This window comes from Bos javanicus, chromosome 5, assembly GCF_032452875.1.
Source record: "Bos javanicus breed banteng chromosome 5, ARS-OSU_banteng_1.0, whole genome shotgun sequence".
Lineage (NCBI taxonomy): Eukaryota > Metazoa > Chordata > Mammalia > Artiodactyla > Bovidae > Bos > Bos javanicus.
Genome location: NC_083872.1, coordinates 70322017 through 70347577, shown reverse-complemented (window position 1 = coordinate 70347577; position 25561 = coordinate 70322017). Strand labels below are relative to the sequence as shown.

Genomic DNA, 25561 nt, shown 5'->3' with positions numbered 1-25561 from the left:
CAACTGTCCCGGCGGGAAGGCCCTGCAGCCTGCGGACTGGCCTGCTGGCACAACACACAGCGTGCCGTCGGCTGCCGGCCCAGCCTCTCCAGCCATGGAGAGGGGAGAGCAGTCCTGGCCCCGTCAGGAGCCCTGAAGCTGCAGGTCAGCAGCGGCCTCGCTCTGCGTCACCAGCTCCTGATGTGCCGTACCCAGGTCCCAGGAATGCGAGTTCTCTGACCACCAAACACAGAGAGCTGACTGAGCGAGAGGTGTGTTTAAATTGTGGTTTTAAAACCTGGGACAAGGAGTACTTGTGCGTGGCCGATGTGCTGACGGGTCTACCCACTGGCTGCTGAGCCCTTGGCTTGTGGGGCCAGTTTCTGCCCCGGCTCCCCTGGCTTTCCCTAAGCTGCCCTAAGGAATTGTAATTCCTATAGTTGACAGCGCATCAGAAAAGGGACCTCAGATTGAAGTGTGAAGTTAAACAAGAAAATTAAATGCCAAATTATTCTTGGAAGAAAAGGCTAGAGTTAGACATGAAATTCTAAGCATGAAAACAAAACCCCACCAACTCTCTGCACTCTACTGATAGTCTCTTAAATTGGTTGTACTTTATTAATCCCTAAATATTATTCTAATCTGTAGAGTTAAAAATCTAACTTATAAAATCTTACCACTTAAATAATTTTAAATTCCTCTGACTTCTTTGTTGATAGGAGGAATACAAGAGTACAATTTAGACTGCTAACCACAATCTACAAAATTCAGAATTAGAAAGCTAGTGTACAATGGCATTGGGGCAAGAAAAAATGCTTTAATATTTCAAAATATGAAATTTATTTTCCTTTGTACACGAAGCTATCAACCATCTGCATCTATTAAAAAGAAACTGTCCTCAAAGAAACGTTTCTTTCCTCAGTTTGGTTTCTACATAATTACTCAAACTATTTCAAAAGAGATTTTTTTTGGGTGACATGTTATAAACACCAAGACCTGAAATCTAAAGAAAAAGAGCACCATTTATCTATTTGACATCAGTTATCAATATTCAGATTTCCAGTCACTGCCAACAATAATGGTAATTAGGTTTATGAAGCTGAATTCTAGAGCATGTAGGTACTTTACTTGGCTTTTTGGTTGAAACTGTATTGTTTATCATAAAGAACATATGCTTTCCTACATCAAGCATAGAAACAGTCAGTTCACTTGACTGCAAATTCAGCTACAGTGTGTTAGAATTTAAATCAAGCAGAGTCTGTGACTCTCTTTTCTTCTCTCCAAAAATCCATCTTGTCTACACTGAAATTATCCGACAAAACACTGGGGCTACTGGGAAATCTACTCTGAAAGAGATCAAATTGTAAATCTAGGTGCAACCGACAACAACATTGTTTAGCAGTGAACAAAATGTTAAAAACAGCAATTCCTGCAGAGGCCAGTCCCAGGATGTGCTTGGGTGAGAATGTCACTTTGGCTGGTGAGGAGGTGAAGGGCTCGGCTACATCCCTTAAAAACAAAACCGAAGAAAAGCTTCAGCACCCCCTTCCACAGCAGTTCACAGGGGGATGCTGGCGTCAGCTCTAGGGGAAGCTGCCTGTTCGCCTGGTAGGAGAAGGTGGGAGTGAGGAGCAGGAGGTGCAGGAACCCCGGGCGGAAGTTGGACACACTCAGATTGGTGGAGGATAAAGAAATACATGATTTGCATTCTGTATTCCCAGTCTTAGTGGACACGTTTCATCAAGCAAATTTAACTTCATTTTGTGATTAAAATGAAAGCAGTGCTCCCTCCCCTGAAATCTGAATCTCCAACAACTCTGCTTGAGATCTGATTAATATTTGGTAGAGAGCTTCCTTTCTTGGGAAGTTATTTTCTTACCAGCCCTTTTCTGACATTGCCATTTTAAAAAGTATTGGTTATGTAAGTCACTTACAGATTTTTTTTTTTTTCATTCCGTAATAGGAACTGCTGGGGCCACATCTGAATCAAGGGCACCTGTAAGCCAAAAATTAAATCTTCGCTAACTTAAAATTACTTTAGGCTCTGAAAACCCTTTTATATGCCAAGATGGTTCCCATAGCAGACAGGCCTGTGTTGTTTGTTTTGTGTGAAAGTGAATGATAAAAGATCCATGAAATCGACACAGAAAGCCAGAACAGCAGAAAGAACTGAGGGCTCTCCATCATTGCGGCTTCTACCCTCTGCTGACTTGTGGAACAATGCGCGCTACACATCCAACTGCAGATCCAACACAGCTGTGCATTTCATTAGATGAAGAGCACTAGTGACACAAGTAAATAATTAACTTATTCTGGTCCGCTGACTGTGCTTATGAGACCAGTCATAGCTGACAGATTTTAATACGAGTTAACACAAAGAAACCATAATGAGCTTAGGAGTTAAAACAAAATATTTAGACAGGATTTGATGATCTCGAATCTCAAATGAGACAGATGATTTTTTTAAACTTTGTATTTTACTGAATTCATTAGGCGGTGGGGGAGAGAGTTCTCGATCTTAGAACCAGACTTTTCTTTCTTTTTTTTTTTTTTAAAGGTATTTCTGTTTCAGAATTATTCAAATCTTTAATCAAAGCAGAAAGGTTTTTTTTTTTTCCTCTTATTTTTCAAATGAAAAATTAAAACTTTGGCTTCTCCAGGAACAGAGGCATAAAAATCTCCTCCGATATTTACAACTCTTTAAAGTTACTCTCCTTTAATACTAGTTTAAAAATGTAAATGATATGCAGTACGCTTCAGTGTGTTAACACTCTCCTGGATCCTTGAAAAGAGGATGGACTACAAATAAACCATATCTAATGGAAGCTGTTGTGAAACAATTACTGATTCATACCTTAAATGCTTACGCAGCATTTCAGATTTTAAAATAAAATTTCATCCCCTGGCTCATGCTGGTGTCTCAACCCCATTGTTTATAGCACAACTGCCTGGCAGTGAAATACAAATACACTAGTTTAACAGGCCTGGAACACAACACACTCACAGGGGCCAAGTGGGAATTAGACCACAGATGACACTACAGAACTTTTAACAGATGGAAACAGACAAGAGGGAGAAACTGGAACACAGAAAGTTAGAGCAGAAAAAGTCTACAGATACCCAGTCAATAAAATATTATTCCATCACCATCCATCTTAACATCAAGTTGTAAAGGTGAAGAACTTAGGGAGTCTCAAGAAGCTACAAGTCCGACTGCCAAGCCACACGGCAAAGGCAAGTGTGGGGACCCGCTGTCACGGCTCTCTATGTCACGGTCCAGATAGTGGAGGCTCTTACACCAATTTGTTATTTCTATTTCTGTGCCTTGCAGAACACCACATAAATCATTTTAAGAACAGGTTTACCCAGCAAAATTCCAGTTAATCTGACAAATCACTCTTAGAAAGTATTTCTAATTATAAACAGCAACTGAGTTGTTCAAAAGTCATTTGTAGATTAAAAAAAAAAAAAAAACTAGTCTTAATGTAATGGATCCATTTCAATCCAAACGGGGGTGGTGGCAGGGGGGAAAGAAAAGGTAAGAAAGTAAGAAAAAAGATATGGAAAAAATACTAAAGCATTACATTACCACACAGAGACAGAAAAGCAAGTAACAGCTGGCTAAAGACAAAAACTGAAATAACATCTTTAACTTGCTATTTTTGGTGTGACTTTAACGTGCTGAGAACCAACTAGCAAAGGGTTTTTCTCTTGTTGACAGCCTGGTCTCCCCTTAAGATCATATTCTGCTTCACTTTTTAATTTTTAAAAATTTTATGCAGCAAGTCTACCTTCTAAATATAAATACTTTCGGATTAAATTTACCACTTTCAGGTTGCTACATATTTTTACTCTTTCTTTTCTGAGAAAAAAAGAGAGAATCATTTTCCTCTATTAACAGGCTGTGTGACAAGTGCTGTGATAGAGGTGGGAATATGAAGAGGTTTAAGACTTGGGTCCACTTCAGAGCTGCCCCGAGCAGAGTAGCCCAACTGAATGCTGACCACGAAAATACCTGGACCGGCTTAGCTCACCGCATTCTAATGCTCTAAGTGATGCAGAGCCGATCCTGCTGAAATAACACCGGTCAGAGTCTACACTGCCAACTTTTACTCTCTGTGGGTACTGGTTAGACAAGGCTATTTATTCTGCACAGTTTCATACTCTGAGCACTAAGCGAAGGTGAAATGATGCTGCCATGCTTCTCTATTGGTCACAGTGCAGGAAGAGGCTTGGTGTTCAGGGAAGGTGTGATCACTGCCAAGCCCAGTATTAATGAGGTTCAGACATGGGGGCAGGGGGAGTGCCATCTATAAAAGGCTCATCACCCCTTGGACGCTGAGACCTGCGGAGGGCGGGGCATCGAGGAAGCAGGAGATCTTACTTTGTCTCTGTGCTATTCAACCGATATTGTTACCTGGGGGGTAAAGCACCGCGTTCCAGGCAGCCTTAGTTGTTTGGTCTTTGGAATGGGAATAATTAGCATCTATCTCAGGAGGAAATTGTATTACAAAAACAGATGAGCTAATGTCTGAGAGGTACTTTCAGGTCCTCAGAGAAAGGCGGCAGCTAAACACAAGGAATTATTATTATATAAGAAACCTAATTACTCTCAGCAGGAAGCAAACTAGCAAGGCAAAGAAGACCAACTTAATGAATGGATGGAAGGGGCAGATGCAGTGGCACTAACTGTGGCTTAAGAGGCTGAAAGGCAGCTCCCTCCACTGGGCCGTGCAGATCATTTCACGCGATCAGGACGGTGTCTCGTAATAACTTAGGACTTCACAGGACCTGGGCTGCGGATTTCCAGGGCAGAGTAGCTTACTGCTGATGAATATGGTGCTAAATGGGGCCGAAGAAGCAGAAGGAATGCTTTCAAGTTCGAACTGTTAGTGTTCAATAAGAAGTGTTTCTACTTTGAACAAACTCATCTCGATAAGCCTTTACATATTCAGAAATGTAAATCTCTAAGTCGAAATGGGAAGGCTAACACAGGTGGTTACTCCTTTCTTCCTCTCCCCCTTTCCAGTTATTGAATTAACCTTCTTTTATTCTCCACACCACCACCTTAAATAATCCTGAGGGGGAAGGGAGGAGAAAAAAAAACTGTTGAATCATATTAGCTTTGTTCTGTTGTTGAATCGCTTCCAGATCTATCACATCACTTGCCATATCCCAGTTGACATAATTTTAATTCGGCTCTTCCTTACATGTTAACAGATAAATAATGCATAAGAAAACTTGATTAGCTTTCTTATTAAAACATCACTCTCAATGAGAGGAGGCGCTAGAAGACAATACAGTTTTTACACAGCTTTCCCATGAGCAGTTGAATGGTTTGATGTGATAAATTTGCATAGTCTGAAGCACACAAAGGGCTGATTAATTGAAACCCTTACAATGCTTCTGGAAGCAGCTATTGTAAAACAATAACCATAGGAACTTTACAAAATACACATGGCTGAATGTGTCGAGAGCTTAATAAAATGTGTTGAGGCTACACTATTTGGAAACAGAATTGGAGATTTTTATTCTGGGCCATAAAACACTAAAAACCCTAATTTCAAAGCTTTACTTGGATATTTACTAAAAGGTCAGAGGGTTACTGGCTAGCTACCGAAGACCAAATTTTGTTCTTCAAAAAGCAAATTAAATAAAATCTTCCTGAGGTGTCTATGTGGACAAAAATCACCTTGATTTCAAAGGTTAAAGAGTTGCCAGGATTTCTTTTTGGAAGGAAACTCTGAAGGACTGTCTGGTGTCATACACCTTATCTTGGGGCTCACGCTGTTAACTCCATCAGCCCCCTTCTCCCCTCCCACTGGAGTCTTTCATTCAAAAGGATCAAGCAAAGTAGGGAGCCAAAGACATCCAGACTTTGAAGCTTCAGACTAGCAGAGAGGATTTTAGACGGTTTCAAGTGTTACATGAGTACAAGGTATTATTATTATTACTCTAAGTCAAAGCCTTTTCATTCTCTCACTTTTAGAAAACATAAGATAGAAAACTGAAATGACAAGTGAAGGTCTGGAAAAAGCAAAGCTTTGCCCAGCCTTGCTTAACAAACTTTTTCTCTTGGATTTTTTGCCACAAGCAAATTTAAAATTTTTTACTTTCCACTGCCTCTTCATGCTTACTGTATACAGATTCTTTAATGTGTTGGGAAATCAGGGGAGACTTTCTTTTCTTCTAATAGACATTCAGTTAAAATCTAATAAATTAATTTAGCAGGTTGCTGAATAATTTTTATTAATGCAAAATGGAGGCAAGGGACCTTATCATGGAACTTTTGTTGAACAAGAGAGAGTCAAAGATGAATCTTCCAAACAATGTTATCCATAAATGTGTAATCCCTATGAACCAAAGATAGATAAGCTGAATCAGCCTGTAGAAAAAAACTGCACTTTGATAAGACTGTATTTCTATTTTAAAACAAAGGTTGACTTCACTCCACTTAAACTGGCTGTTTGAGGATTTAGGGGGCGATGCTGAGGAGGGTATGCCATTATCTCAGATTTGCAGTTATTAAAAAGCTTCTGTTTGCCAGGACAAACACTCTTGCTCAAATACAGTTTTTCCTCTCCTTTGGAATACTGTTTGGTGTTGCTGCCGATTCTGTGATCTCCAGGACCTTTGTTGGAGGTGCTAATCCTTTTTCACATGAGAGACTGAGAAATGTTCTCTGAGAGAAGTGATATATTGCTTTTTTCCCCTACATCAAAGGAGTCCACTTTTTCCTCCCTCATTGTGAATGGCAGCAAAAGTCAGAGGAAATCTGGAAATATAATAATTTGGTTTCCTGAGGACTGAAATGAAATTTAACTTGGGAATTCCTTAGGCTGACAGGTAATTTTTGTTAAAGGATTAAACAGTAAAACAAGCAAACAAAAACCCAACTGAGCAGGAAATCTGCTCACCCTTCTAATAAATGCACTGACCATCACAGAAAGCAAGGCTCAAGATACAAATGTGTGCCCTTGATGAACCTTGTTCATATAGAACCTATGCCAAAGTTCAAGAGGCTTATACACATTATTTTGACTTTAATAAAAACTCTAGTTCCAAACATGACTCCAACCAGCACTCTATGCGAATGCCCCTTCCTATCTTTGTGTGCTGTGCTTAGTCGCTCAGTCATGTCCAACTCACTGTGACCCTATGGACTGAAGCTCGCCAGGCTCCTCTGTCCATGGGGATTCTCCAGACAAGAATACCAGAGTGGGTTGCCATGCCCTCCCAGGGCATCTTCCCAACCCAGGGATCGGACCCAGGTCTCCCGCATTGCAGGCAGATCCTTTACCATCTGAGCCACCAGGAAGCCCCTTTCTGTCTTTAACTCTTATCTATAAATTTGATCAAGGAAGAATGTGAAGAGAAAACACGAAGAACATTCCAGACCCATGTCTGCTCTACTTTCCCCTGTGGAGCATCATTATGCATCTATTATACAGGTCATAGCTTCACTATGAAGTACCTGGATGTTGAGAACACTTGGGAAAGGAGATCAAGACTTTGGGGTCCTAATATTTTCCCACCACCACCAGAATTTAAAATTAAAGTAAGCTTTCCTTCCTTCATAAACAAACATACAACAAATTCATAACTTTGCTGTACAGGTTATTACTAACTCATCTCACCTTCCCCAATAGTTTGCATATTACTAAAAGGATGAACTGTTCTAGAGATCTCTGACCAAGGGCCAGTTCCTTTGAGGGGGAGCTCATTCACTAAGCATTTACTGATGAGATGCACAATGAACCTCACAAAGACCCAGAGGATGATGTACTTCATTAAAAGTCTTTGCATTTCTCATTGGAAAACTCTATTGGAATTCCCTTATCTAAAAAGTGTGTTGTGTATTTTAGGGGGAGAATAGATACATGTATATGTATGGCCCAGTCCCTTTGCTGTCCACCTGACACTATTACAGCTTTGTTAGTCAGCTATAATCCAATACAAAGTAAAAAGTTTAAAAAGTAAACAAAAAGAGTGTTGTGAGTGAATCCTGGCTGCTTCGCGTTAATTCCCTCTTCTTTATGGAATCCTTTCTCTCTCCTCCACGCTTGGCTCTCTCTGCTTGGTCCTCCTCTGTTGTCCAGGTCACAGGAAGTGCTGCTGCTGACTGGGTCTGCCACATTTTAAACAGCTACTGATCAAATACTTTCACTTCTCCAGCCGGCCTTCTCTGTCCAATCAATTGCATTCAAGCTTTGCTTATCACAGAGCACTTATGTTGAACCCAGCTAGTTAGAACTGATTTTTCTGTCCCAGTTCACCCACGTACTGTGGCCTCTTCGACCTTCTTCTTGAGTTTTTATAACACAGAGCTTGTAACTACCACTGTTTAGCTACCTCTTTAGCTGTGTTTCTTTTAGCTACTAATTATCCCACCACCTTTGAAGTGATCAGGCTGGAGCAGGATAGACACTCATGTTCTGTAAAACTAAATTTTCAAGTCTGTTAGAGAGGATATTTTCAGAGGCATTAGGTACAGAAATGCCATCTACACAGTGTGTGTATACAAAAAAGACTTCCTAATTCCTAATAACAACTTTGTCAAGGTAAACTTTCACCAAAAGACAAAAATGAGGCCATCTGCAGGGCCACATTGCTTTTTAAACACCAAGACTAACAAATTTAATGCTCTAAATGGAGGGGGTGAGAGAGGTGGGCATAAAGATGACCTATGTCAAAACAATCTTTACTTTTTCTCATAGAGAACACACTTGTGTCAGCTTGCAGGAGAGGCTACCAAAAAAAAAACTTCCAAAAAAATTCTACATTTCAAGAGTAAAAGCTTAGTTCAACTAAGAGTTCTCTTACGCTGGTGTGCATCTAGACCAATACAGAAAGAAATCATTGTAGGAGACACCACATCACAACACTATGAAATTTTGGTCGGCTCACTTCATGACAGCCACAACAGCATAATGGACATTGTGGACTATTCTCCATTTCATTCACAGTTTATTCTCTCAGGCCTCATCCAGCTCCTCTCTGGGCCCCACGCTGAGGGCTGCGTGGCTTGCAAGGCTCCACGCAGATGCCACCAGCTGTGCCCACTGCACATGAACATTCAAGTCAGCTCCCTCCAGCCCTGTCCAGGTCACTGCCCTCAAGGGCCCTCCTGGCTCTAACCACCACATCGAGCCAGACAAACCAGGAGAGTGGACAAAGGAGAGGACAAAGAGAGTGGACAAAGCAAACAAAAAATCTTCTTTGTCTTCTACATAGGCTGACTCTTGACAGATTTAGAAATTTTAACCAAACACTGTCTTCTGGCCAGGCTACTGGGCCAATGAGTTTTACAATGAGTTGATTTTAGAAAGACAGGAATACCTGGTAACATAGCTCTGTGTCAGAAGTATATCTTAATATGGGGGATCGTCAGGCATTTCGGGAATGAGGTATGTGAGGATAGTATTTCCTTTGGACTGGTGGCTGAGGAGTGCTATGTAAAGCTGCTTGTCCAGGATGAAAGGGAATCTTGCATCTCCTCAAGGAAATACTAGAATTAATATTTAAATAGGTAATATTAAATATAATATTAAGAAAAACTAGAATTCTGTCTCAGGAAAAGGCTGCGTCTTCTTCAAGGGAAAATTCCAGGGAATATAGCAACCTTGGCTTCCCAGGTGTGGTGGTGGCGGTGGCGGTTTAGTGGCTCAGTTGTGTCAGACCCTGTGACCTCACACACGGTGGCCGACCGACCAGGCTCTTCTCTCCATGGGATTTCCCAGGCAAGAATACCAGAGTGGGTTGCCATTTCCTTCTCCAGGGGATCTTCCTGTCCCGGGGATTGAACTCAGAGCTCCTGCATCGCAGGCAGATTCTTTACCACTGTGCCGCCTGGGAAGCTGAGGCTTCCCCCGTAGGTCAGCAAGTAAAAGACTGAGCACACACATACATGGCAACCTTGGGGACAGAGTCGTAATGGGATACCAAGAAAGGACACCTTACCTGGTACAGAATGGGCAATGCACTTGGAATCAGAAATCGGGATCTGAACTGACTCTGCCAGCACTAAGCTGTAGGAGGCAGGCCACTCACGACTCTGACCCTCAATTTCCTGATCTGGATAGTAGGAACAATGATACCAACTAGAACTGTAAAGGTTAAAGGATGGAATATAGATGAAAATGCTCATAAACTATTAATCACAAAAGGTAAGACACTGAAAGTTTGCATGCAGGTGACTCCCAAATTTTATCTCTAGTACCAACCTCCCCCCGGAGCACCAGACTCTATCCAAGTGCCTACTCAACCTTTTCACTTGGGAGTCTAATGTGCATCTCAGACCAGAGAACCAAATTCAACTCCTGCTGCTGCTAAGTTGCTTCAGTCGTGTTCGACTCTGTGGGACCCCATGGACGGCAGCCTACCAGGCTCCTCTGTCCACGGGGTTTTCCAGACAAGAGTACTGGAGTGGGGTGCCGTTGCCTTCTCCGAACTCAACTCCTGCCCCGGCCTAACTCCAAAAAACTGTTCCTTCCCGGTCCTCCCTTTCTTGATAGACCGCCTTGCCAGCGGCTCAGGCCACAGACCTCACCCTCAGTTCCTGTCTTTTCCATCTCCAGCATCTCAGCCATCAGCAAGTCCTGCTGGCTCTAATTCCAGAGCACACCCAGAATGCATCACTTCTCTCCTGTTCTCCACTACTGCCCTTATTCAAGTCACCGTCCCCTCCTGCCTGGACCACTGCCACCACCTCTGGGCTTCTCTGCCTGCTCCCCTCCAATCTACTCTCCATGGGGAACCCAGGTTGATTTCTTAAAACGGTAATTCCATCTTGTCACTCCTTTGCTTACAGTCGCTACCCACAGGCCTGCTGGTTCCCAGTATATTAGAATGAAGTCCAAATCCCTTTCTTTTGCCCACATGACCCTGTACGCTGTGCCCCATCCTTTTTCTCTCACTGTCTCAAACTGTGTTCCTGCTCAGGCACATGTCTGGCCAGACTGCCCTTGTGTGTCTTCTCTGATTGTACCAAGCTCACTCATGCCTCAGGGCTGGTGAACTTAACTCTCCCAGACCCTTGCGTCCCTGGCTTCTTTTCATCCTCCAGGTCTCAGTTCAAGTCCGCTTTCTCCAAGAGGCCGACCTTAACCATCAACCACAGGGCGGCCCTCTCTTCCTGAAAACCAGTCACTTTTGCATTAGTCTTCCTGTGTCACACTGATCACTACCTTATTCTGTTTGTATTTTTGTTTACTTTTTTTCTGTTTTCTTCCCCAAGAAAACATAAATCCCAGGAAAGCAGAGACTCTGTCAGTATTTACCACTGTTATTTCTAATATTGAGAACCGGGCCTGGTACATAGTGAGAGCTTGAGAAATGGATCGATTAATAATATAAGCACTTGAGATGATCCTCCATTATATCAAGTTCAATGAGACACAAAGTTGCTTTGTGATCGGTGCCATCCTTTACCAGGCTTAAAACCAGTCACTATGGCCTCCTGACTCTTCTTGGCTCTATTCCTGTAGGTCAACAGGTTTTCACTCTTTACTGCTGCTCCCCATTTTTTCTTTCACAGGAAAAACAAAATCTTCATCACAGCCCTCCAAGTCCAAACCACACCTAGCCTGTCTCCCTTTCCTGCCCAGCCTGCGACAGCAGACCTTCCAGCGGTCACCTCTCCTGACTGTGGCCATGGACCAGGCACTGCCTGTTTCACACACATCATTCTGTTTAATCCTGGTAACAACTCCTAGGAAACCGTCTCTATTTCAAAGGGATAAAACTGGTCACTTGGCACTCAGGACCTTTATCTCTTTACTATACTTTTTCTCAACCTGAAGGCTTTCTTTAAATGCTGAACAGAGGTAACCTCGAAAAAAAGGGGAAAGTGTGCATTCAGTAAGCCCACAGGGCAGGGCAGGGGTACTGGGTGTACATTACAGGCAAGTGCACTCAGGTTCCATATAAGAGAACCGTAGCCTCAGAAAGCTGCAAGAGGCTCCCTTCACAGGTCACAGGCAAAGAGGAACAGCATCTGTAAAATGTAATCTAAAAGAAATTCTTATTCTAGGGAAGATAGATTTGGACCAGACTTCTTAAAAAGTGTTTTCAAATGCTGAGTTTTATCCCTATCTACAACAACCTCACAACTTCCCTATCACGAACGGTCTTCTCCATTTAGTTTAGTATGAACTGTATGCAATCCATTGTATTCATCTTTTTGCCAATTACTCAGGAACACTAGCCAAGGGCTGAGTTTCCTTGCTACCTCTCAAAGAGCCAACATGATTTTGAGCCCACGGCAGGGATTTAAATATGACCAAATAGATTTCTCTGGGCTGTCAAGGCAGATTTTTATTGAAGCTCAGGGTGCATCTCCGGGTGGGTATGTGCATTTAGCTATTTTGGTTGAAAAGCTTTAGCGGGCTTCTGTGGTCAGTTAGGGAGAGGGCAATGGCACCCCACTCCAGTACTTTTGCCTAGAAAATCCCATGCACGGAGGAGCCTGGTAGGCTGCAGTCCATGGGGTCGCTAGAGTCGGAAACAACTGAGCGACTTCACTTTCACTTTTCACTTTCATGCATTGGAGAAGGAAATGGCAATCCACTCCAGTGTTCTTGCCTGGAGAATCCCAGAGACGGGGAAGCCTGGTGGGCTGCCGTCCATTGGGTCACACAGAGTCGGACACGACTGAAGCGACTTAGCAGCAGCAGTGGTCAGTTAGGGCTGGGGAGCTATGAGTCCAGAGTCCAGGGTGATGAGTCCAGAGTCTGGATAAAAATAGGACATTTCATTTCTGATATTTACTGGGACAAATAAGTTACATTAATTTGGGGAGGGAAGATTTTGGCTTGTTATATTTGTATGTTTGTGATACTTTATTTAATAAACTATTCCACAGACACATTGAACAGATACTGTATAATATGTAAAGTGCTGTGCAGGATGCTGGGTGGGGGTAGTTAAATTAGTAGGGCATGTTTTCCATCCTCAATAAATCTAAAATATACTTAAGTTAGCCCAACAAAGGGTTCTGATGTTTAACAATATATACAAGTGGTTTAACAAAACCATGCTTATTTTTGAATCTTTATGATTTTACTATAAATGAAAAAACTCGAAAAAGTAGGTTTCTGCCATTGTTGTGTCTCTGGTTTCAGAAGGGGGACATTCACAGAAAGGATAAACATGTCAGACTTTAGTTATAATAATGATCCAGGAAAAAGATATGCTATTCTCAGATAAGAGTTGCCAAACTGTGATGAATATCTTTCTGATAATCATTAGCATTTATGTCATAATTCTGATTATATGAACTTTAAACCTTTTTTAAGTTAGTTTTCAATCTCAGAAATGCTTACATCAGACAACAAAAACAAGGCACCTTGGAGGCAAGGCTCTGATTAGCAGATAAAAGGTGTTCTAAAAACTCTTCTCACCTTTTACTAAAATAACTTTAATTTCAGTTCTATATGCTGCAGTGAAAAAAATTCACACACTTAGCATTCTTGTGTTGAACATTCTTAAATAATAGATACGTGGATTTCCAGGAAACAGGGAAGAAGAAACATGTCTATCTCTACTCCTTCTCTGAACCTCACTAACAAGACAGTTGACAAAATTAAGGTATAAGCCTATAAGGAAAAAGAATGGGCAAGAGAGAACTATACAATTTTGAAAGCTGATGAACAGAGGAAAGAACACTAAGTGACTTAAGAGAAGGAGAAAATTACACCTGAAAAAGGTTTTCATTCCAATCCCAAAGAAAGGCAATGCCAAAGAATGCTCAAACTACCACACAATTGCACTCATCTCACACGCTAGCAAAGTAATGCTCAAAATTTTTGAAGCCAGGCTTCAACCAGTATGTGAACAGTGAACTTCCAGATGTTCAAGCTGGGTTCAGAAAAGGCAGAGGAACCAGAGATCAAGTTGCCAACATCTGTTGGATCATAGAAAAAGCAAGAGGGTTCCCAAAACACATTTTCTTCTGTTTTATTGACTATGCCAAAGCCTTTGACTGTGTGGATCACAACAAACTGTGGAAAATTCTTAAAGAGATGGGAATACCAGACCACCTTACTTGCCTCCTGAGAAATCTATATACAAGTCAAGAAGCAACAATTAGAGCCGGACATGGAACAAGGAACTGGTTCCAAATTGGGAAAGTAGTCCATCAAGGCTATATATTGTCACCCTGCTTATTTAACTTCTATGCAAAGTACATCATGCGAAATGCTGGGCTGGATGAAGCACAAGCTGGAATTAAGATTGCCAGGAGAAATATCAATAACCTCAGATATGCAGATGACATTCCCCTTATGGCAGAAAGTAAAGAGGAACTGAACAGCCTCTTGATGAAAGTGAAAGAGGAGAGTGAAAAAGCTGGCTTAAAATTCAACATTACAAAAACTAAGATCATGGCATCTGGTCCCATCACTTCATAGCAAATAGATGGGGAAACAACAAGAGACTTTATTTTGGGGGACTCCAATATCGCTGCTGATGGTGACTGCAGCCATGAAATTAAAAGACACTTACTCCTTGGAAGAAAAGTTATGACCAACCTAGACAGCATATTAAAAAGCAGAGACATTACTTTGCTGACAAAGGTCTGTCTAGTCAAAGCTATGGTTTTTTCCAGTAGTCATGTATAGATGTGAGAGTTGGACCTTAAAGAAAGCTGAATGCTGAAGAATTGATGCTTTTGAACTGTGATGTTGGAGAATACTCTTGAGAGTCCCTTGGACTGCAAGGAGATCCAACCAGTCCATCCTAAAGGAAGTCAGTCCTGAATATTCATTGGAAGGACTAATGCTGAAGCTGAAACTCCAATACTTTGGCCACCTGATGTGAAGAACTGACTCATTGGAAAAGACCCTGATGCTGGGAAAGACTGAAGGAGGGAGAAGAAGGGGACGACAGAGGACTAGATGGTTGGATAGCATCACTGACTTGATGGACATGAGTTTGAGCAAATTCTGGGAGTTGGTGATGGACAGGCCTGGCATGCTATAGTCCATGGGGTTGCAAAGAGTTGGACACAACTGAATGACTGACCTGAACTGAACCTGCACGGAGGCACAAGGAAGGGAACTGCCTCAGACCTCTCCACCGCTCCCGGGAAGGCTCAGGAAACAGACAAAAAGTGCTGTGAAAACAGGGTGAGGGGTGGGCCTGAGGGCAGTAGTACTGACTCATAGGCTCCCTGTCCACTGGCAACCCCGGCGGGCTCTGTATTTAAAATGCATCTCACTCATTGCAACCCCATGGACTGTACCTGCCAGGCTCCTCTGTCCACAGAATTCTCCAGGCAAGAATACTGGAATGGGTCACCATTTCCTCCTCCAGGGATCGAACCAGGGATAGAATATGGCAGGAAGATTCTTTACTGTCTAAGCAGTAAGCCCAGCGAAGCCCACCACTTCCCCCACTCACCACCAACTCTCACCTGGGCTGTTACAACTGCCTTTGAACTGGAATCGGGGCTCCCTCACTTGCCCCATACAGTCTGTTTTCATGGGGGCCAAAGGAAGTCCCATCGTATTTCTCCTTTGCTCAGACCCCTCGGGTGGCATCTCTCTCCCTCAGGGTAAAGCTGAAGTTCACAGAGTGACCAGGGAGGCCTCATCTCTGACTGCCTCCGCTCCAGCCCGCACTGGCTCCTGGCTGGGCCTCCACACACCAGGCTGAGCGCAGCCTCAGACCTCCCTTTTTTGGAAGAGGGTTTGCGCCCTTCCTTCTCTCAGGACTATACTCAGTCATCTTCTCAGTAAGGCACTGCTCCTCAACCACTTTACTTACAATGTCATGAATAATCACTCCCCCTTGGCCTGCTTCCTGTTTTGCTCCCCTATCTCTTAGTTTTTTTCATCTCAGCACTTAGCATTATCTCTCTTGCCCACAGGAATGTAAGCTCCACATGGGCTGGGATCTTGTCTGTTCTGTTCACTGCGTATCAGCAGGACATGGAATAGTACCGGACACTTAAGAGATACATAACTAAGTCTTTGTAGAAATATATGTCTGTATAAGAAATCATCAGAACCTGAGTTTTTATTCTCTACCCTATACAGTCAAGAAACTACCTTCTACCCCCAAAAACCTACCCAAGAAAATGAACCAGAATGACCCATGACCCGGTGTGGGGTGTTGACACAGCAGAGGGTGGGGTAAGGATACAGAGGAATGAAATGAAAGCCTGTGCACTGGGCTCACAGCCTGCTGCCCCCGTCTGGCTTCCAGAAGGTCAGCTGACAGATAAACCTTAAGCACTGCTCCTACCCACATTTCCAACTGCAACCTGAAATTGAACCGAATGGCACTCGCAAGAAATACGATTCACTGCTTGATCACCTACAATGACTTCCACCAGTCAACAGGTTCTATCCCTGGGACACAGACTTGACAACCATTCTTTAGGGTTCCAGGAGGCACTGCACATTAAAGAAAAGCTTCCAACAACAACCAGACTCTAAAACACACACGAGGAAAAGAAAGCTCTCAAGAAACAGAGATTACATTAGAAACAGAAAAAAACCCAAAAAAGAAAACAAAACCAAAAAAGTAAAGCTAAAAACTAAAAGAAAAGTTAAAATATATAAATACATATCTGTTATTATAAAATGGAAGAGTACAAATTTAAAATTATAATTGGAAATCAAAAATATAAATAGGTTAAAAGGATCTTGAAAATAAAACTGATCCAATCTCCTAGAAATAAAAATAAGAAAAAGAATGGAGAGCAGGGAGAGAAAAGATAACAAAGCTAGAATATCAGTCTGGAAGAAATCTAACTAACAGGAAAACCAGAAAGGGCATGGGGAAAATGATGAAAAGGAAATTACCAACAACAAATATATGAAAATGTCCAAGAATTAAAGGAACTTGAACTTCCAGAATAAGAGGGTGTCTGATGTTCAAGGACAAGAAATGAGAAAAGAGTCTATGGAATTTCAGAATTCAAGAAAAGAAAACAGTAAAAGCTTCCAGGGGTGGGCAAAGAGGGAAGGATGGAAGGAGGAAAAGAGAGAGAAAAAGAGCACACTGACAAAGATCTGAAGAATGATGTTGCAATTCATATAAGTAAGATGGAATCTGGACAATAATGTAGCAATGGGATCAAAATCCTTAGGGAGAGCAATTTTTAAATCTAGAATTCTTTACTCAACCAAACTATATTTCAAGTATGAGGATAGAATATGTTCAGACATACACGAGCTCAAAAAAATGTACTTTACACGCACACTTTCTCAGCAACTTAATAGATGGACTATCCCACTACAGGGGTGGGAGGTGGGGTAGAGAGAGCAGTGACGGGAGAGCCAAGAAACAAGGGCTCAAAGCAGGCTGTCATAAATGATTACCATTCAGCAGGCTTAGAGTGCAGTGCATGGGCTGGGTCGCCCCTAAAATTCATATTACTGATGTTGAAGTTCTGGCCTCTAGAGCTGAGAGACAATAACTTCTCTTGTTTAGGTCACCTAAGTCTGTGGCATTTTATTTTAGCAGTCCAAGCAAACCAATACAGAGTGCTTCCCAACTTTTCTAAGAATGGGCACGCAAGATGAGCTGTAATGGTCTTGGCTTCCCCAGGCTCCGCCCTGCACTCCTCAGAGTTCCAAGGATTAACCTCTCAGTTTGCCTATTACAATTCTTAACACTTTCCTGGGAAGGTCTGGCTCAGAGAAGAACCATCATGGCTTGGAGGAGGACGAGTGGGGACACTATACAAGAAACCATCTGGGGAAAAAATGGTTCTAACAGACCACCGATCATGTGGAAAATTGTGCTGAGAGGCTATTGATGGTATAGAAGAATGGTAATAAAAATAAGGAAAATTAAGCAAAATTCTTAAATGAGATACAGATTAACTTCTGAAAAAATAAAGTTATATAACCAAAGAAATGTACTCAACAATCACTTGGTTTGGAAGCAAATATTTATGGCGCCAGATAATGCAATATAATTAAATAACTTAAAATTATGATAAATCTATGCAGGGAATGGAAGTTGGGAATAGGAAATGGAGGTAGCCAAGTGTAGGTCCTCCTACCTATCACAAGGCGAGATCAGCAAGCAATGTCTGCTGGTGAATCCGTCTGCAAATGGATGAATGAACACAGAGCTGCTTAAGAATATTATTTAGAAATACTAAGATGAAATTGAGGTGAAACTGCTTCAGGAAGCAGAATAAGAAGAAAGGAAAGGAAAGAAAACTATGTTTTTTACAAGGCACTCTTTTTTGGTACTATTTGACCTTTTTAAGCCATGTGCATTTATTATTTAATAAAAATTATTTAAATAAAAATTATGTGAATGGTCCTTATACTCTGATAAAGCTTACATTATCTATTTTTTGTTTGTTTGCTGTTCCCCCCCAATCTTTTCAATAAATCTAATGAAGTTGTAAGAGAAGAGAATATCAAGGGAATCTAGGCTAATCAGAAGGTTTTACCCTTGGATTAAAAGCCATCTGGAAAAAGAAAACTAGCAAGATAAACTCCTCACTACAAGTGAAAGGTCATCTGGACCCAGGAGGATTTCTTTCAGTTTCGTATAGAGATATTCTAGTCAAAGCTCCCTAAGACTGAAGAGATCTCTAAACTCTGCTGCGTTTCAGATCACTGCAAGTTGGAAACCACTTCTGTCAATGAACACTATCTGTAGTTTATTGACAGTTTGAAAAAATGCGAGAGCACAGACTTGATGACATTTTACCTCGAGGTCTGTATTCACAGGTACTTACTAACCAAGCATGGTTTTCATTCAGAAGTACTGCTTTGTTTCTACTGTAACATACACACACTCATATACAATGTACAGATTAAAATCTGGGTAAAAATCAATCCATCAAGAGCGGGGAACCTGTTCCTTTTCATATTCCCCGTACTTTCAATTCATTCATATATTCAACTGTTATCAATTATCTACTAAATATCTACTCTGAGAAAAGCTCTTATGAGAATCTAAGGACATAGTCCCTGTCCTCAAGCTTAGTGAAATGCAAACACAGTGGATAAGTACTGAAATGTACACTAGCCTTCAACTCTTTACACAGTAACTTTGATGGAACAAAGCACAAGGATTTGGGCTTCAACTGTGCACACTGATTCAGAATAGAGATGTCCTCTTATGGTGTGCATGCTTGTAAAACTTTTAGTGCCAACCAACATTTTATAAGAGGAGTATCAAGCTTTGCTCTTGTTCAGGAAATAGGTCAAGTAAAATAGATGCTGTTAACGAGGCTATGGTTACCCCAGAAAGACTTCGGAGTATATCTCAGAAAGTGTCAAGACCAACGGAGAAGGAGAAACAATCTCAATATAGAGAATCTGACTTTCACTGGTAAGTAATAGAAAATAATAGAACCTCAAGATCGGTTTTAAACTCAAAAGTTAAGACTTAGCATCTTACGGAACTGTATGAAGTAGAGGTATCAAATTCACAGTTACAGATAGAACCAATTCTGTTTCATAAAATATTGATAGGCTGAAATAATCTTGTGTCTGTTAACTGAACTAAAAAATGCTTCCAATGAAATAGCACCTTAGTCTGAAAAAGTTCCACTGATGGAATGACAACTAAGGCTAGATTCATTTGACCAAACACATTATAATATGTGATATACTTGCCTGGCAAAGCAATAGTCAGAATCATCAAGAATTTAATGTATAATTATCTTCAAACCAGTCAATTAAAAACAAGAAGATGGGATGGGGTAGGAGATGGGAGAGGGGTTCAGGAGAGAAGGAATAAAACAAACAACAAAAACAGGAAGATACCACACCAGCAATTTATAAGCACAAGTGAGATTCAAAGTTGAAGACTGAATGAGTAATAGCCAGTATTAATGATCACAGCTTTCACTTCTTGAGCACTTACTATGTGTCAGGCACAACCCTAACTGCTTAACAGTCAGGATAGCAAACAGGTTAGTTACAGAGCATGGACTCTGGAGCTAGGCTGCTAGGGCCTAAAAACCAGCTCTGCCACCAACTGGGGATGTGGCAACCTTCTAACCTCTCTGTGCCTTGACTTTCTCACCTATAAAGTGCAGATTGACCTCCCTCCTGGGACTGTGGAAGAAACAGATGAGCAATGTGCCAGGCACACTGAGTGCTACCCAAGTGTTAGCTGCTGTTGTTCTGAATACTACTGCATGGCAGACAGCTAAAACTCAAACACCAGGACAAACTTAAACTCTAGGTATATATTGACTAAAAGAGACTCTGTTGCTAAGTTAATCAGTAGTGACACAGTACCATATGTTCCTTGAAGATAAAAACAAAACAAAACCAACAATGAATGAAAACCCAGCACTGACCATCAGCAGAAATAGGCTTGCCAATGGGATCTGATGGAGAAGGAGCATCGAGGAGAAGGGTCACTGTGAGGTAGACAAAGCACTGCACTGGAGGCGGGGAAGACCACGGTTCTAACACCCGCTCAGCACCAAGCTGGGCACCTGTGACCGGCTGCTCACCGAGCAGGGCCTGAACTTCCTTTTTTGTTAAACAAAGGGGCAGATGACTCTGAGGTATCTTTTGGTGCTTACATCCTGATACTATGACCCAATAGAACATACAGCATTTTAAATAAACACCTTTCATAAAAAATAGGTATTACTATTTATTTCTGAACAGCCACTTGTACTTTAGTAGGTACGTCATCTAGAACGTATTTATAATTTTGGGCTGAGCAGTTGCAGAATGAAATACATAGTATAGAGAAGCAACACTATGGTATACTGTCAGATGCCATTAAAATATAAACAGGTTAATCTTGGAAATAAAACAAGAATACTTTTGATAACATGGTTAATACTTTTTGTAACATACTGAATTTTTCTAACGGAGAATTATAAAGTAGTTCTTATATAATGTGGTTAATAAATACTACAGTTTTATTAAAATAAAAGCTGAGAAATGATACAACTTACCTTTTTGCCCATGACGACTGCTGAATTTGTCTCCAATCTCTGGACGCCTTGTCTGTCTCAGCAGCATTTTGATCAGAAAAGCATCTTCGGCATTTGAAGATATCATCACTTTTTCAATATACGAGTCTGTTGCCCCTTTGTAGCTAAAATTAAGAGAAAGTCACTATAGCAGAGCTTTCAAGCCGCCCTTGGTGAACCTATTCTTCCAGGCATATTTCATGTAATACCTATCACAGAATATTCTGACATTCTCATTTCATGTTCTGAAAAATGACTCTCCTCTTTCAAGAATAAATTAAAATGTGACAATTTCCCTTGGACAGTCCTAGTTTAAAGTGGTTAAACATTTATTATGAGGCAGGCACAATACAATTTAATCATTACCATACATGGTATTCACATACTGTTATTCCTTTATAGGAAATAAGAACTGAGGAAAACTTAGGAAGGTTAAGAACTTGCCCAGACACATGACTCATACAAAGCAGACCTGGGATTTAAGCTGAAGCCTGTTACTCAACTCCATATTTTTAAATATTACTTTAATCTACTCAGCTTTTCCATTGGGAACTTTTTCACACACTTCATATCATCTGTCCTTCATTCAACAAACATTATTCAGAGTCTACTTGTGTCAGATCCTTACAGGCTCTGTACATACAGAGATTAAGAAGACATAGTTCCTGCCCCAAAGAAACTCACAACCAATGAAGAAGAGAGAAAGGGAGATACAAGAAAGTTTTCTGGCATGGCGAGAGGGGTAATGAGAAAGGCCTGAGGAGGTGACAGTCAGTCCTGCCAGTGGTTGGTGGCAGGGAGAGGCAAGCTATCAAGGACTGCTTCCTGGAGGAGGAGACCCTAGAGTGGAGACGTGACCAGAGAGAAGGAAATTCCAGGCAGAGGGAGCAGCATGAGTAAATGCACAGAAGTCACATGGAATGTCTGGAGAATAAGAGACAATTTACTAGAAATATGGGGGCTGGTGTGCCAAAGGGTGAGACTAAAGACATGTGCCAAGAGTCATGGATGGCCGTGTATTTATTATATTATCATTTCGTTCAGCCTTTATCCTGCAGGCGACATTGTCATTAGCAGTTTTACTCAATCTACTCAAGTTTTATTCTATTTACTCAAGAGAGTAGCAGATGAATAATTGAGGATAAAAAATAAATCACTCTAGCAGTAACAGAGCCTGAGACGTGTGGGGAGGTGCACGACTGGAGGCAGATGAGCAGGTACCAGGAACGATGAGTCCAGCAGGAGAAGCGGGCCAAACTCAGATAGCCATGCCTGTTACTGGGAAGTGAGAGAACCTCTGAGGAGACAGAACTGACAGCACTGACCGAATTAATGCGAGCAGCAGGTCACGCAAAGGAGTCAGGTGTATGCTGTAGGTGACTGGCTGGATGGCGGCACTACTCACTGAGAAACGGACCCAGAGGAAGCATGTCTGAGGCTGGGGTAGGTGAGGGGAGGATGACGGTTTGGGTCTGGGTTTGGGGACCCCGTTGTCCAAGAGTGGGTATGGAGCTGACATTGGGCAGATGTCTCTCTGGGAGTCACCAGCCAAAGGAGCTAACTTCTAATTTCCTCCATCCCTTCTTTTTAAAAATCTTTCATGTAACAGGACGTACGTGATGGGCACATCTTTGTACTGCGGCTGCTGGGGCACGTTACTTCCTTCCAGGGGAATCTGAGTCACTGTGGGCATGGACTTGTTTACAAGCACTTGCTTGTTTTCTACTTTCTCACCTGAGAGAGAGAGAAGAGCATTAGACAAGTCACTATCATCCTTGTGGAGGGCAAAGGTTATTGGAGAATAAAACCCCATGATTAGACCTGGTGCATGAAGTTCAGACGTGGAGGTAACAAAAAGAGTCCACATGGCTGGAATCAGAGTTCAACAGGGCTTGTGTGAAATTCTGCAAGCCCATCTGAAAATACCACATAGATTAAGATCACAGCATGTATAAAATTAAGAAGCTGCTTTAGGGGACCACATGAATGATAGAAGATCCATCCACTTTAAAATATCTCCTAGGGTATCAGAATAGGTTTGGGCCATGTCACAGTGATTTCAGCTAGTAATGAGTCCCCACCAACTTAACTTGGACAATGAGAAAATATAAGCATTTCTTTGATTTTCCTGCTGTCCTCACCTTCGCTTTGCACCTTTTTGCGGTAAGCACAGACACCAGCTACTACACTGCTGTCACTGCACTTGTTTTCCCTGCCATAGCACCTGGGGTGATATGGTTTTATAGGTTGTTATTTTTTTTCTGCCCTGTATACCAAACATTCAGACATACTGCTTAATACTTACCATAATTTAAAAGCATATGCATTAAAAAAATGATTTTAAGGCTTTTACCTGGAGAACAAATACCATCTGCATCTAAAATCTCATGTCGCCAGATGGGTTTCCTTGTAGCAGCATCCAGCATGGGCCCCATCACTTTATCAAAAGTCTGATTGGTATATCGTTTCAAGGTGCATTTAGCATTTTTATATACAAGGCAACGCCCAAAACCTAAAATGAAACCAAAGTGGGTTCAGAACCACCAGCAATATGAAACTATGAAGTCACAGATTTGTGTTATTCAACAAGCCACCCCACTCTACCTCCCTTCCCCTCCGAAGTGTTTGTCACTCAGTCGTGTCTAACTCGGTGATTCCATCGACTGTAGCCCACCAGGCTCCTCTGTCCATGGAACTCACCAGGCAAGAATACTGGAGTGGGTTGCCATTCCCTTCTCCAGGGGATCTTCCTGACCCAGGGATCAAACCCAGGTCTCCTGTGTTGCAGGCAGATTCTTTACCGTCTGAGCCACCTGGGAAGCCCACAGAAACACACTCCATGTTTGCTCTACATTTAGATTATGAGAGCAGCCAAGCCAAATAACAATCTGACGACTTGAAGAACTGGCTCAAGATCTCTACCATATAAGCATATAAACACTGGAATCTCTACAATCATTTTCCAGCACAGAATATACCTTGTCAGGTTGGAGGAAGGTGAGAAAAACCTAAGAATATCACTATGATTCTTTAAGAGTGCAGAGCCATAGCATGTGAAAATTGGAAAGGGTCTTAGAGATCACCTGGCTTAATCCCTCTATCTTACAGGGGCCACGAGTGAGGGGCAGAAAAATTAAGTGGCCAAGGGCACTCAGCAACATGGTGGCTGAGTTGAGACAGAGCAAGTTCACTGATTAGCCCTCATTCTTCTCACATATCATTTTGTTGTAAAACGTTTGCTACTCTTCTCTGGAAAGTTTTCTTTTAGCTGATTTTAGCATTTAGAGGAAGTCTCAAACAAGCAAACAAAAACATTAATTTTTCTCCAGAGAAGAGAATAAAAAGAAGCAATCAAATGATATTAATGGGAGAGACAGTTCACCTTTGCCTTGAAGATTAGAGACTACTTTGATTACATTTTTATATTACATTTATCTAATGGAGGAGGGAAAAGTGCTGGTACCAATTAACAACTTAAACATTAAGAAAAGTAAGCAAAATGACTAGAAAAAGCCTTTAGATGGAGCAAACTCAACCACTGAAAGCCACAGAAGGATTTGTCAGTTGCTCAAAAGAGCTGCCAGTCCTTCCACACTAAGTAACATTTCCTAAGATGCTATGGCTGAATTTCTTTCTTCTTCCGCTTTTGGCCAAGCTGTTATTTTAAATGGGATTCTCCCTCTGATCTCCCCAGGATATACTGAGCCATGTCAGAGTTCACTTAAATAGGAAAAGTCTCCAGATTAAATGCCAGCTATTACTGAAGAAATAAATGCAAGGCTGTAAAATCCTTTGCTTATGATTCTCCACCCAAAGCAGAACTCTTTCAAGAAATCTAAGAATTTGAGTTCAGGAAATTAATCAGGGAAGAGTGGATTTCTAAATAAAATCTCAGTGCTCTAATGTCATTTTTTAAATAGGAAGGTGACCATAGGATGAAACAACACATTTCTACATCTGGACAGTAGATGAAGACATCTGTGTGTCTCTGATAACAGTCTTCGTTGTTATGGCTCCTGGTAAATTGTGTATGGCCATAATAAACTCGCCTCAGAGAGCAAGCTGCTTTGAAAACCTTACATGATCTTGAAATTTCGTACAATGGCCATTAAGTGCAACATGCTGGAGTGCAGTGTAAATCTGAACTGCATGGAATCAGAAGCGTTTTCTTCTAAGTATAAATGGACATTTTATTTACAGGTGGGAGCTTAAAAGCAAGCAGACAGTAAACTCAGATCATTAAATTGTGTTGCGGAGTTTCTGACAGATATCACAAAGTCTTCAGATTTCCACATAAACGTTACCAGTTAATCAGAAAGGAAAACATCTAGCTTTAAAGCATGGCTGTTGTCATTTGGAGGAAAAAAAGAGGCATAAATTAAGTGCAGCCAACATTAACGCCAAAGACACATGTCTAGGAGTACTATTATGGCTGCCTAGCAACTGCACAGAGTGAAGGCAGGGCGGGTCTGCCAGGGAGAAAGGAGAGAAATGGATGATGAAGACAGAAGTCACCCCGCAGATCAGGTGGTGGCTAACAAGCCCCCAGGTGGGGACGTGCAAAAGTAAGCCATCAAAACACTGGCAAAGAAAAAGGTAAAATGATGAATCAGGGTTTGTGCATGTATACTTTTATCATTTTGCTAACAAAAAGGTATAGCA

At 41.6% G+C, this 25561-nt stretch overlaps 1 protein-coding gene across 1 annotated transcript in view; it reads right to left on the bottom strand.

The window, feature by feature from the left end:
- Window positions 1-25561, bottom strand: part of POLR3B (RNA polymerase III subunit B) — a 124082-nt gene that overhangs the window by 21415 nt on the left and 77106 nt on the right. Inside the window, exons 21-23 of the mRNA XM_061417190.1 lie at window positions 23253-23411; window positions 22516-22633; window positions 20882-21024 (exon numbers count right to left, since the gene is read on the bottom strand). Of these exons, the coding sequence (XP_061273174.1) occupies window positions 20882-21024; window positions 22516-22633; window positions 23253-23411 (420 nt within the window). The remainder of the gene's footprint in view (window positions 1-20881; window positions 21025-22515; window positions 22634-23252; window positions 23412-25561) is intronic.